The sequence below is a fragment of the Pipistrellus kuhlii genome, unplaced genomic scaffold, assembly GCF_014108245.1.
Source record: "Pipistrellus kuhlii isolate mPipKuh1 unplaced genomic scaffold, mPipKuh1.p scaffold_m20_p_12, whole genome shotgun sequence".
NCBI lineage: Eukaryota > Metazoa > Chordata > Mammalia > Chiroptera > Vespertilionidae > Pipistrellus > Pipistrellus kuhlii.
In genome coordinates, this window is record NW_023425427.1 from 8,605,936 (window position 1) to 8,620,565 (window position 14,630).

At 39.0% G+C, this 14,630-nt stretch overlaps 1 protein-coding gene across 6 annotated transcripts in view; it reads left to right on the forward strand.

Moving 5' to 3' along the window:
- CTNNAL1 (catenin alpha like 1) overlaps positions 1–14,630 on the forward strand; it is a 52,896-nt gene that overhangs the window by 32,354 nt on the left and 5,912 nt on the right. For 4 of the 6 annotated variants that reach the window (XM_036433092.2, XM_036433091.2, XM_045579934.1 and 1 more), the window contains 5 exons: positions 1,274–1,366; positions 4,007–4,157; positions 9,500–9,537; positions 11,765–11,815; positions 11,916–12,070. In XM_036433092.2, coding sequence (XP_036288985.1) covers positions 1,274–1,366; positions 4,007–4,157; positions 9,500–9,537; positions 11,765–11,815; positions 11,916–12,070 — 488 coding nt within the window. Of the gene's footprint in view, positions 1–1,273; positions 1,367–4,006; positions 4,158–9,499; positions 9,538–10,934; positions 11,145–11,764; positions 11,816–11,915; positions 12,071–14,630 lie in introns of those variants that run through there. The other 2 variants (XM_036433095.2, XM_045579933.1) reach the window with 2 other exon arrangements.

A 14,630-nucleotide genomic window follows, 5' to 3' on the forward strand; every position in this document is an offset into this window, starting at 1 on the left:
ATCTCTGTTACGTGTTACTGGTGCTTACCTGCCACCTTTGTTATCATTCCAATTATTAATTAATATTCTAAGCCTTCCACCTATTAAGAATGTCTGACATCTGATCTGCTAGTAAAAAAATACATACTCAACCCAAGTATATCTTGTATATAAAAGGTAGGACTTATCCCACATGCACATAAATGCACAAATATGAGCCATCTAGCTGGCTTTAGATTTTCTAATATACCCTGCTCATCATATCTCAAAGACTAAGGGCTGAAGAAACCTTTAGATCAACTGGACTAGCTTCCTCTCCTTCATTTGATTATATTTTAAAACTGCTAAGGAGCAATTTTTTTTTTTTTTTTTTTTTTTTTTTTTGTCAATTCTTACCCGAGGATATTTTTCCCCTTGATTTTTTAGAGAGAGTAGAAGGGAGGGAAGGAGGGAGAAACATCAATGAGAGAGTGACACTGATTGGTTGCCTCCTGCATGCACCCTGACCTGAGCTAGGGATCAAACCTGCAACCCAGGTACATGCCCTTGACTGGAAATAGGATCTGAGACTCTCTGGTCCGAGGGCTGGTGCTCTAACCACTGAGCAAATGGCCAGGGCAGGAGCATTCTTAAAATGAGTGTAGAGTCACCTCCTTTTAAAATAGTTTTGATGCTGTTTTGTCTGTAAGCCGAATATTATGACTGTAAGCAAACTTGGTAATTATAAGGTTCCTGCAGCAAATCTTTTTAAAAGATGAAAATATACTTTTTTCTAAATTTCTGTTTCAAGCCTCAAGGTTTTCAATAATTTTTGCTGATATTAATGGTGGGCTCTCCACTCATTACATCGGTCTTGCCTAATCCAGTGTTATCTCCAATGAAAAGTACGTTAGTTAATTTCCCATGAAGGAAAGTGGTTTTTGTTGATAGGAAGAATACTTAGCTTTTAGTAATTGATGTAGTTTAGCCTAGAGACCTTGGGCAAGTCACTTCTCTGAGCTGGGTGTCTTCACACATAAAATGCGTGGGCGCTGCAAGATCCTTTCCAAGGTTGCTCCCTGTCCGAGAAGTCTGTGAACACCTTGCCATGATCAGATAGGACACAAAAACAATTCTCTATACCCTTACTTGTTCCTCGAGACTCTGTTAGTAACCAATGTAGTATGATAACTTCTTGATGTAAAGACTTGTATGTGTGGGTTTTTGTGTTTTATTGTCATTATAAATTATAAAATGAGTCTGCCTTGTGAAGAACGCGAACGTGGAAGTTGAATGCAGAAATGCTCTCTTGCAGACCTGCCGGTTGTTGCGCCATGTATCTGGGACAGAGCCTCTCGAAATAACCTGCGTCCATGCAGAAGAGACATTTCAGGTGACTGGCCAGCAGGTACGCCCAGCAGCAGATTGCTCCTTCTGTAGTGAGTTTTGTCTGAGTGTCATAACAGATCGTGTGCAAGGAGGAGAAAGTGGTTCTGCTTAACTATAGGCCACATCTACCGAGAGAAATGCAGACTCTGGAATTTTCCTAGGTACAGCGCCGGAACATAGCTGGCATTCCTCTGGGTTATCTGGTCATCTGCCAACCTGGAGATTGGCTCATTCAAGGGAAGCCTAGTTTATATCTCCTTTAATGAAGCTGTTGACATTGTGGGTTGTTGTAACGTGTTTGAAAAGTAAGCTATCGCTACGGAACAAGCCATAAAAATATTCACACTTTGACCCCGTTATTCTTAAGGACAGAGGAGATAAACAACTACAACAAAAAACAAGCAAACCGCCCTCCCTGGTTTGGCTCAGTGGATAGAGCATCGGCCTGCAGACTGAAGGGTCCCAGGTTCAATTCCAGTCTCTCCTTCCCTCTCATTCTCTATAAAAAAAAAATCAATGGGGCCGAAACCGGTTTGGCTCAATGGATAGAGCGTCGGCCTGCGGACTGAAAGGTCCCGGGTTCAATTCCGGTCAGAGGCATGTACCTTGGTTGCGGCACATCCCCAGTAGGGGGTGTGCAAGAGGCAGCTGATCGATGATTCTCTCTCATTGATGTTTCTAACTCTCTATCCCTCTCTTTTCCTCTATGTAAAAAATCAATTTTTTATATATATATATATATATATATATATATATATATATATATATATATATATATTAAAATCAGTGGGGAAAATATCCTTGGGTAAGGATTGACCAAAAAAAAAAAAAAGAAGAAGAAGAAGAAGAAGAAGAAGAAGAAGAAGAAGAAGAAGAGAAGAGCATGTGAAGAAGAAGAAGAAGAAGAAGAAGAAGAAGAAGAAGAAGAGCATGTGACCCTCCTGCCTGTGTGCAACCAGCTGGTCGCAGTTCTGTTTACTGTTTCTACTGCAGCCATGATTAGGAAAAGCCGGATTTTCTTCCCCACGGTGATGATAGGGCCTGTTGTCAACTTTTAAACTTGAGAAGTTTTTTCTGTGCCCATCACCTTGGCTTTTACCTAGTCTTTGCCATCTGCCTCTCAAAGGGATTTTTAGGAAATCTGTCTATTTAGGAAATAGAGCATGCCTCTTGGATTCTTTATATTTATTTCTGGAGCTCTCTGCTTTAGCAATGCCATTTTCATATTTCCTTTAAAGTGCTAGGCACAGTGAGCAGGTTACACGCTGTTCCGTGGCTCCGGTGAGGAGGGCAGGATAAAACCCTGGCCAGCCCAGGGTTCCGCCTTCCCTGCAGATGGCGACCGTGTTCTGCTCATAAGGCTGCCACCAGCTTGTCAGCCCTGTGCCCATGCAGCCGTGCCCCCCAGGCGAAGCATCTAGTTCTAGTTTCCTTGAACGTAGCATAACTCTAAGGTGCCAGTCTCTGAGAGCTCTCCAGTGACTTTCCTCCTTGCTCATACAGTCCAGTCCTTACTGTGGAGGCTTCACCATTACATGGCCATTGGTGACCTTCCTTTTTTTTAAAAAATTTCATTTTTAAAATTTTTTATTGATTTCAGAGAGGAAGGGAGAAGGAGAGAGAGAGAACATCAATGAGGAAAGAGAATCATCGTTTGGCTGCCTCCTGCACGCCACCGTCTGGGGATCCATCCTCAACCCAGGCATGTGCCCTTGACCAGAATTGAACTAGCAACCTCTCAGTGTGTGGGAGGACACTCAACCAACTGAGCCATACCAGCGAGGGCTGTTTGTGTGTGTTTGAGGATTAATATCAATGTATGTCAAACACCTAATGTGGTATCTCAAGAATATATCTACAATGTACTCATACTTGTGTGCATATGTTACTACTACTACCTCTACCACGTATAATATCAATACCGCCACCACCACCACTGCTATCTAGCTACACTACTACTCGCACTACTATTGATACCGACACTACTGTTCCACTACTGCTATTGCCAGCACCACCAATGCTACTACTACTATTACTACTACTACTACTACTACTACTACTACTCCTCTGAAGGTCCCCACCAGACTGGCAACCAGGGGAGCAATGGGCAGTGGCAGCTCGTCCCAGGATACCCCCTCTAAATTTGCCCCCAAATTCTCCTTTTCTTTGACTCCACAGTGAGCTGACAACAGTCCATTGTGGATTGAGATTGGCTCATTCAAGAGAAGCCAATTATGGTTTCTTTTCACTTCTTTCCCACAACCTTTCTAGAGAGCCAAAGCAGCCCATCCCATTCTCTCTCCTGTAGCTTCTTCTATCCCAGACCCTTCCTGGTTTCACTGTCCCAGCTTTAATAAATGTACTCTCGAAATAAAAAACAAAACACCCCCACACACACACACACACACAAGTATAATTGGTCCCGAAATCAAGGTTTGTACGGAATAACACGTACTGTTTGTCTGTAGATAGGGTTATAAGAAACAGTAAGTTTTGTCCTACCATGTATCTCCACATTGGCCAACAGGCTTATCAGTGGAAATTACTTCATAGTTGTATATTGAGTTGATTTGGACAGTACACACTTAAGTTTGGTCTTGCATTGATTCTAAGTGCTAAGATTTTGAAAATCACACTTGTTTATATTGTATTTCTTCAGATAATTTCTGCTGCTGAAACATTGACATTGCATCCAACTAGTAAAATTGCTAAAGAAAACCTAGATGTATTTTGTGAAGCATGGGAATCCCAAATTAGTGACATGTCAACGTTGCTAAGAGAAATCAATGATGTGTTTGAAGGGAAACGAGGTGAGAGACTGTCCACATATTGAAATATATTTATTTTATTGTAACGCTATTAGTTTTTCAATTTCACACTTCAGATGCAAAATGAATTATCTTGTCATATCCTGAGTTACTTTTATAGTAAGATATCTTCCACAAAAAAATCATGAAAATAATATTTGTCCTTTATTTAGCATCGAAGCAGTAAAGTTTGTTGTACAACAGCGTAGTAGATTTCTTTGAGTTAATATTAGCATTTAGTTTTCCTCTTGACATTAAGCCATTTTATGTTTCTTCTAAACTGTTTTTTAGTTTTAGTACAAATATCTTCTGCAGCTCAGTGATTATCTGATTTATTTCTACTAATTTCATAATGAAATGAATGTAGTTGTTTGATTTTTGAATTGCTTTCCTTCCACTTGGATGGAATCGTTTTCCTTGATGACCACCTGACCTGGGAATATTTCCTATGGTGGGTAAGTTCATTATTTCTACAACATGTAGAATCACACCGTACAATGTGCAGGAGGGCATCATTTTTACTTTCTATTTTAACATCAACTGGGATTTTTGTTTATTTCCCGTTGTGCTGTGTGTCCTGTTATTTGTTTGCATTTTTATATATTTTTCCCTTCAAATGGCTTCTGTTAGTATCAAGCATGCTTAGTTTTTAAAATAAAATGCATTTAAAGTCACAATAATATCAAATTAGATATTTTTTACTGATTAAGGACATTCAAACATATTTTTGAAAATATTTACTTAGAATAATTGCTGATATGCTTTAAAAAATCAGAATAGATATATCATAATTTATAAAATATAATAAAAGTTTACCATGCTTGTACATCTAAAGATTTCTGTGAGAGCTAGTCTGAATGGCATATCATTTTGATGCTTGGGTAAAGTAATTATGGTGGTTACATGGGTTTTTATGTGAGGCAAGCTTCATGCATTAAAAGGTAAAGTGAGGTAACTGAGCCGCATTTACAGGAGAATGATCTCTTAGCCCTCGGACTTGGCTAGGAAAGGAAGAGAAGTGGCTCCCAGCCTTTCTTAGCACTCGCACCCACAGCGGATAGGCCAGACTTGACACAGGAAAAGTCACAGACTTATTTTAGACTACATGGTTACTGTGGTTTCTTTGACTTTCAAGCTGGATATTATGTAATAGACCTCTTCTTTAGGTCTTCTTTAGGTTTGGGTAACCTATCCTAAAAAATTCAGGATTGCCCTGGCTGATGTAGCTCAGTTAGTTGAACATCGTCCCATGCACCAGAGAGGTGGCTGCTTCAATTCGGGTTAGGGCACATGCCCGGGTTGTGGGCCCGATCCCTAGTAGGGGGTATGTAGGAGGCAGTGGTTGATATTTCTCTCTCTCTCTCATCAATGTTTCTCTCTCTCTATCTCTTTCCCTTGCTCTCTGTCTAATATCAATAAAAACATATTTTTGAAAAAAAATTTCAGGATTACTTTAACCTCCTTAGGGCGAAACAGAAATTCCTTTTTAGGAGGAAAAAACTCTGCTGCATTCTATCCATGGAACACCCACTGTTTAACTGGTAAAGATATCAGACGACATCTTTATGTGGGGTTCACTGAGATAGAGTTAATTTCTTACAGTGCCTTTCTTAATCCTTGCTTTTTATTATGAAGCTCTTAAGAAAAGCTTTTTCCCACGAAATCCACCTCTGAGTTCACCGTTATTGATTGGGCTGAGTCCCTGTCATGGGGCTGCTCTGCCTGCTCTGTGGTTACGACAGACCTGCCTGTTCACCTTGCACCTGCCCACTGCTTGCCACCCAGCGCTGAGGGTATTCTTCCGATCCCACTTCTCTCTGCCGCTGTAATAACTCATGTTACAACTGTCATAGCCACCAGAGCTCTGCCCTGCACATGTTGACTCTCACAATTGGGAAAATTATCAGATATATTTGCAACTATCATGGAACCAACCAATTAAGTGGCAAACAACATGCTAAGCGATGAGAAAGTGTTCTCATACTTGAGTCATTCTGAGAGTTCAGTCATTGTTCTCTTTACTCAAGACACTCACATTTCACAGTCGGGCCTCCTGGGATTGTTTTAAGAACTCAAAAATCAGCCGGGACCGGTTTAGCTCAATGGATAGAGCATCGGCTTGGGGACTGAAGGGACCCGGGTTCGATTCCGGTCAAGGGCATGTACCTTGGTTGCGGGCATATCCCCGGTAGGGGGTGTGCAAGAGGCAACTGATCGATGACTCTCTCTCATCGATGTTTCTAACTCTCTATCTCTCTCCCTTCCTCTCTGTACAAAAATCAATAAAATATATTTAAAAAAAAGAAAAGAAAAAGAAAAAATCAGCCCGACCAGTGTGGCTCAGTGGTTGAGTGTTGATCTATGAACCAGGAGGTCATAATTTGATTCCTGGTCAGGACACATGCCCAGGTTGTGGGCTCGATATCTAGTGTGGGGCATGCAGGAGGCAGCCGATCAATGATTCTCTCTCATCATTGTTTCTATTTTCCTCTCTGAAATAATATAAAAAGGTATTTTTTAAAAAGAATTAAAAAATAAATATTTGTCTTCTGGTGTTTTGTCTTAAAAAAAATATATATATATATTTATATTTATATAATTGATTTTTTACAGAGAGGAAAGGAGAGGGATAGAGAGTTAGAAACATCGTTGAGAGAGAAACATCGACCAGCTGCCTCCTGCACCCTTCCTCCCCCCCACTGGGGATGGGCCTGCAACCAAGGTACATGCCCTTGACCGGAATCGAACCTGGGACCCTTGAGTCCACAGGCCGATGCTCTATGAGCCAAACCAGTTAGAGCTGATCTTTTTGTCTTTTCACCAAACTTCCGTAGCCTTCATATTAGAAGGGACCAGATAAAGACTTGACTTTCCCTTAGTGATGAGTAGGTAGCAGCATTGAGAACTTGAGATTATTTTATTTTATTTATTTATTATTTTTTTTTATTAAATATATTTTATTGATTTTGTAGAGAGAGGATGGGAGAGAGATAGAGAGTTAGAAACATCGATGAGAGAGAGTCATCGATCAGCTGCCTCTTGCACACTCCCTACTGGGGATGTGCCCGCAACCAAGGTACATGCCCTTGACTGGAATCGAACCTGGGACCCTTCAGTCCCCAAGCCGACGCTCTATCCATTGAGCCAAACCGGTCCCGGCATAGAACTTGAGATTATTTTAGACAAATGTCAGGAAGAAGCCTTCTCCTGGCTTGCAGACTCTATCCCCCCTTTAAGGAAGCTGCATTTCCTTGGTTCTGTTGGACGCATGTTAGAGTTCACATGACTAAGCTCAGTTTTTAAGGATGTGTGGTAGCCCTGTCTCATAGCCCTGCGTGTAATTCATCACCTGGCAGGTTGGATGCATAGGGTGCTGGTCAGTGACATGGGGAGTGCAGGAAGAGGAACATGCTTGTGGATAAATACAAGCTTATTTGGGGAACACATGAGTCTGGAACATGGAAGTGATCCATCCAGACAAGAGTTGATGGTTCGAGGGTAATAGACATGGAAATAAGAGGACTGATAACAGGAGAGTTTTACAAATAATATTGATAGGATTTGGTGATTGAATGTGAAAGTAAAGAAGGATTTGAAGTTGACGATTGGGTTTGGATTTCAATCTGTCAATCCCACTCCTGAGGTTAGCCAATCATCTGACTGTCCAGTGGTTAGGGATTCGTTTTAAATGGTTCTGGGACATGGTTTCTTTTCTGATCAAGCATGTCGTAGAGAGCCCCTCTTGAACCCAGAAAAGCTAACTGGCCTTCTCGTAGGGAGTAATGTAGCACATCTTCAGTGAAATGAAATGATGAGGCTTATATGTCCCTGGGGAATTTGTTTTATTTTGTAGAGATGCAGAAAAGCTCTGAATATTAAAAACGGGAACAGCACTTCTCATTTAGGTTTTCAAAAGAAATCATTTTGGTACCCTCATAAGATGAGAGGGCCTTTGGGACTTAATGGTGAGCTTAATCGATCTTGAAGTATAAACTCAGAAATAAAGATGGCACAATTATGGTTTTGATTTAGGCGGTATTAAACAAAGGATTTAGTGGTTTGAAAATAATTCTGTAAAACAAATATCTGTACCAAGTATGTGCTCCCTAAATATTTGTTTTTCCAATTATTCCTAATGGTTAGAACATGTTTTCATCAGAGACAGCCTCCTTAATTTGATATAATAACTAAGCATAATTGAGTCAATATATTCTTGCTCTGCTTCAAATTAATGGCAATAATTAGACTTGTGTGAAAAAAATTATAAAATGATTCAGATTCATCTTTTTTATTTTATTTTATCAACTTACTTGGCAAGAATGATCAGTTTTGCAGTGATCGTCAAGTCTTCTGGGTCTCACTGAGGGCAGGAATGTGGAGCAGAGCCAAGCACAGTAGCTGAAGGAGGGCCTCAGGGAGTGGAACTGCTGGTACTAGGGACTGTGAGTGGGAACGTAGCAGACCCGACTATGTAAAGGCTCTCTTATGGGTTTATTTATCCCTACCTTCTGGTTTCTTTAACTCTTTTGTACCTTAGAGAAATAAGAAACACTGAAACAGTTGGCTATTTTTTCCCTTTTGGAGAGTAAGTGTGAACATTTCAGGATCATGGGCACTGCAGGGGGTCACAGGGTAGATAACACAGGATTGCTCCCCTAAGCTAATTATCCATAAGTATGATTATGCCCTCTTCTCATGCTTATTAAGATCATTTTTAAAGAGGTATTATGGCCGACACCGGTTTGGCTCAGTGGATTGAGCATCGGTCTGCAGACTGAAAGTTCCCAGGTTGCGGGCACATCCCCACTACCTCTCATCAATGTTTTTAACTCTCTATCCCTCTCTCTTCCTCTCTGTAAAAAATCAATAAAAATATTTATTTATTTTTTTAAAAAAGAGGTATTATGGACAGGATTCATACTTTGAATTAAAATAGATGGTGAGGCCCTGACCGGTTTGGCTCAGTGGATAGAGTGGTGGCCTGCAGACTGAAGGGTCCCAGGTTCGATTCCAGTCAAGGGCACATCCCCAGTAGGGGGTGTGCAGGAGGCAGCTGATCAATGTTTCTCTCTTATCAATGTTTCTAACTCTCTATCCTCTCTCTTCCACTCTATCCCTCTCTCTTTCTCTCTATAAAAAAATCAATAAAATATATTTTTTAAAAAAGATGCACTGCTGACAGTCCCTGTGTTCACCATCAAATTACACTTTTATTTCTCAATCATATGTGATTAATAGCCAACATTTTAAAACGAATCAGCTGATATTCCTGTTTATTTAATAATGTTTTTAAATTAGATGTGAATAATAGAAAATTTGTTTTAAGTTCTATATGTTGTTTGTAGGAGAGAAGTATGGCTACCTTTCACTTCCCAAGCCCCTGGTAAGTAGTTTTGTACATTTCAGAATGTTTTTTATTCAGAATTCAGTTATGCTCTTGCTGCCTATTGCTACTTAGCCCCCAATAATTGACATTAAAAATAGGATATTAAATGTTGATTGCTCATAGTTGTTATTCTGAATAAAGTCTAGTTTCAGTTCATATTTTGATTATTTGTGTTGGGTTTGGAGGTTGAGGGAATAGGTAGCATGATTAATAAGAAGCCATAATCTGAAGTCAGAGGTCTTTTTGTTCTTTAATCTCTTATCTAATTCACATTGTCATGTTGTAATCATTTTCTGTAGACTTTCTTAATGTTTCCTACCTTGATGACATTATGCCATGCTATTTCTATTTAGAGACTTGAAATGTACAGCTTTATATAACTGAAGCTGATGTACCTTACTGCATTCCAAAGTAGTGTCCACTAGATGGCAAGCTCGGTTGCATGAGTAAGATTGTTTCTGTACCTTTTCAGGCAATTCCCTTCCTGTATCTTCATAAAATACTTTAACAATAATTTGCAAAAGTAAACCTAAAAACAATGAAAACAGAAATCAATTTCAAAGAAAACATGGTACATAAAATTGTAAATAAAATAAAACCTAAAAACCTGTAGGTATTTTCTTTTCTAAATGCTTTATTAATTGCTTTACAGTCTACTAGGTTAAGGAAGAAGATACAGATGATGCAACTTTACAAGGAGGAGCCAAAGAGATCATTGATTATCTCCATTTATTTTCTAATGAACATAAGAGGCAGCGTGTGTGTGTGTGTGTGTGTGTGTGTAACCTTATAGTTTCCCTGAACTTAGTTTCTGTCCTTTAACTTCTCCCAATTCTTCTATAGCAAGGAGCATTAGAAAACCTCAAAAGGGCTATATTAAATGAGCAAATATAAACTATGGAGTAGAAAAAAAGGAAAAGTTGAGGATGTTTAGCTCTACAGTAAAACTGGTGACACAGTAGCTGGCTAGAAGTAATAAGTCATGGTAATAATGAGGGCAACAAAAACAGAGAGGTACACCTATACCTCAGAAATGTTGGTGATGATCTATTTCTTAAGTGAGAACATGAGTGTTTTGCTTTATTATAATTTATATTTTGTGTTCTCAGTGAGAGAGAGAGAGAGAGAAAGAGATTGTGATTGTGTATCTATATATATAAAAGGCTGATATTCAAAGTATCCTGTTGGGAGGTCAACCAGGAGACTGGGAGTTCAATCGCTTGCTATAAAGGGCACTGACCACCAGAGGGCAGTGCAGATCGGAGGGAGGCCCTGGTCAGCAGCCAGAAGGCCTAGATCAGGGCCGCCAGGTCTAGGGATCCTACCTGTGCATGAATTTTGTGCACTGGGCCTCTAGTTGTTTAAATAACTGTTTCCTTTAAAAAAAAAAAAAGTTTCCCTGCATTTTCTGGACCCTTTATGTCCATGAACCCAGCTGTTCTGGAACTCCTGTCCCAACCATGGGAGCTCCCAACAGATCTCAGCGTGAGAGGGATGTCCAACCTGGTCTGCCATCACTGAGGACTTCTGAACATATTTTTCAAAGGACCATTGCTATGAGTAGTGTTTTCTATCCTTCTAGTCAATAGGCACCTGCGGGCAAGCCTGGAAACCTAACTGGTGGACAGTGTTTTCTGCTTTCCCAGGGAAAATAGATTCTGAGTTCCAATAGCTCACATAGAAACAGATTTGCTATTTCAAATATAGGGGCATGTCCAACATGTTGGTTCAAATATTAAACCCTAAATTCTGGATATAATCTTCCATACAAGCTGGGTGAAGAATTGGGAATCAGGATGTCAGTGAAACGAGGGTGCTGAAATTTAGCCCTCAAAGGCACATCAGATATAGGCGTTGAATTCCAGTCATAACGCTAGGGGCAGATGGACCTCTACAGAGGGTGGCTAATTTTATTACATCATTTCAGAAGAATAATTATAATAACGACTCTGGGAAAATGCCCAAGTCCTTTGGTCCTTCTGCTCCATTTCCCTCGCCCCAGATTTCTAACTACCTACCTTTTCCAAGCTGAGCTTCACATAGTGGCAGAGTAGTTGCAGTCAGTTCTTTGTTTTAACGTAAACAACTTAATATACTTTAAGAAGTGTGTGCTGAAAATGTTTAGGTTACAACTTTATTACAGGTGTCTTATTATGCTTTCTAGTACTATTGTATTTCCTCACATTGAACTTAATCTTTTATCTTGATCTTTTTAATGTCACAGAAGAATAATGGAAACCTGAAATCATTAAAGCCAGAGAAGTCTGACTCTGAGGTAAGACCTTTTTCTTTTTCATAATCTTACTTCTAATCTCCCTCTTACATTGGTAATAACAAAATTATTGTGATTAAAATATCTTCTCCATATCTTATAGGAGAAAGCCAAGATTGCAAAGCTTGGACTTAAGCTGGGTTTGCTCACCTCCGATGCCAACTGCGAGATTGAGAAGTGGGAGAATCAGGAGAATGAGATTGTTCGATATGGGCGGAACATGTCCAAGATGGCCTATTCTGTATATTTATTTACTAGGTAAATATATTTTGATCTTTTAAAATCAATTTAAGCCGAAACCGGTTTAGCTCAGTGGATAGAGCATCGTCGGCCTGCAGACTGAAAGGTCCCAGGTTCGATTCCGGTCAAGGGCATGTACCTTGGTTGCGGGCACATCCCCGGTAGGGTGTGTGCAGGAGGCAGCTGATCAATGATTCTTTCTCATCAATGTTTCTAACTCTCTATCCCTCTCTCTTCCTCTCTGTAAAATATCAATAAAATATATTTTTTTAAAAAATTAAAATAAATAAAATAAAATCAATGTAATATCTAGTGTAGAGAAAAAAATGCCATGTTAAATCACTGATAGGTTGAGTCAGTTTCGTATGCATGGTAGAAGTCTATATATGTCGTTCTTATGTCAATTATGTGAAAGCAACAAGAACACAATTAAGACTTAGATGTAGTAGGGATTCTCTTCTAGGTTTATATCCCATTCTTTTCAAAATTTGGATTCTACTTTTTTTATCCTTTACATCAACCCAGCCAGCATCAGTAAGTTTACAAAACATGCCTTTTAAATCATTATATAAATGATTGATTAGAAACAGATCAAATAATAGAACCATTAGGCCTACCACTTCAACAGAGTGCCAAATATCTGTGTCACTATTTATTGTGTAGCACAGATTTTCAATAACTTTGCAATTATCATAAGACTCTTGAGCAAATATTCCAAAATCTTCCATTATAATAACCTCCCTATATGGTATAATAATGTATACTAGTATGTGTATATGATAGTAATACCATGTTGCTAAATATCGGTTATCAGCTCAATAGTCTGTTCTAGAATTTTCTCCCGGAATGACTTGAAACATTTCACTAATTTTCTGAAATCTATTTTTTTTATCTTTAAGAACCAGAAAGTACTCGATCTATCTAATGTTATGGCCTCTCCTTACTCATTTTGATTTTGAAATATTGTCAGCAGTGGTTCACAGCTGCATGTTGTTTCAGTATTCTGAAATGTAACCCATTTAGTCTGGAATCTAAGTTGGTAGATTAAAGCTGCTTGATTAAAGTTGGTAGGTTCTCTACTACTGTGTGGGCATCGGGGCTCAATAAATAGCTCCCTTTCCCTACCCAGAGTCGGAACAAAATACAAAAATAAGCAGAAGACTAGGCAGATGGGGGGCAGTTACATTTATACTGGTAAAGCTGATATTGGACAATGCAATTTATATCCACAGGCTGGTAGGTTTTAACAAATAAATTCTATAAATAAGAAATCTTACTCCACAGGAACTCTTGAAAGAGCAGGAATCTTTGTAAGGTAACTTTACTTTCAAGAGAAAAAGAAAAGAAAGAGCTACCATGTCCAATTTATTTTCAGAAAGTCTGAGAGGATAAATAAATGTCCACCTCTTTAGTGGGATGGGAACATGAGGGAGGGATGTGTACTAGTGGAAAGAATTTGAGGACTCAGCATTCATTTCCCTTTTGTGTGTGTCTTCTGTTTCTTTTAAGATAAACCATTCTTCTGGAGGGCAAAGGAAAAATGACAGTTGAGCTATTTTTTCTGTGTTGAGCAGTCATTTGTTAACACCTTACCATATTTTCCATCATTGGTGACCTTTCCTCTTTGGTGATTTCCTTCCTTTGTTCTTAATTGTTTTAGTGAGCTTCTCTTGGGATTAAGTCTTCCCAGCACTATGACCTTCTTTAGTTCATATCTTTTAAAAATCTGTTAAGTCAAGTCTACAAAAGAAAGTAAAATAGAACTCCTTTGTTTTCTCAACAAGAAAATGTGCACAGATAAACTGAAATAACAAAGATCTTTACTTTTGGCTGGAATCATGCTAATAATCTCATGGTGATAAAAATCAGATCTTTTAAAAAACTTTATTTTGACTGATAAAAACTGGAGAAATACATTATTAATGAACATAGTCTGATATATAAAATCTGCCCTAAGAAAAGTTTCATGAGTAGATTTTTTTCCTGTTTGCCATTCCCCTTTTATTTCTTGTTTCTTATTTCAGAATGTTTCAGGATGATATGGTCAGCATTTTTTTTTTGCTTCACAGTCAGAATAGTGGTTTTTGATAAAGGATGACATGCATCCCTCAGAGATGGGAAGCATGAGAGGTTGCATTATGAGGGCAAGGGAACACTCCAGTTCTGTGGAATGGGATTTGTTGCTCGAAGATAGTTATTGGACAGGAACATTGAATCTCAGGACAAGGAAATCAGATTCTGTGATGGATAGATAACACCTTGTGCTGTTTGGGCAAGTCTTGTTAAGAGAATTGTACAACCTGGAGCTGGCTTTGTTTTCTACCAGCATATTTAGTAGGCCTGTTTTTTTCTCCAATTCTTTCTGTTTTCCCTTAAGACTGTGTGGTTTACCAATCTCATCTAGTTGCTTCTTTCAGAGACTTATCTGTTGGACCTCGCAGTATCCAGTTTTGTATTTTTCCTGGGTAATTTTATAGCTCTTCTTCAGGCTATTGTTTATTGTTGTCTTAACGGTTTATATAAACTTCTTAGCCTCCCGACTCATGCATTGTGAGTCCAGATTCATGCATTGTGTTGC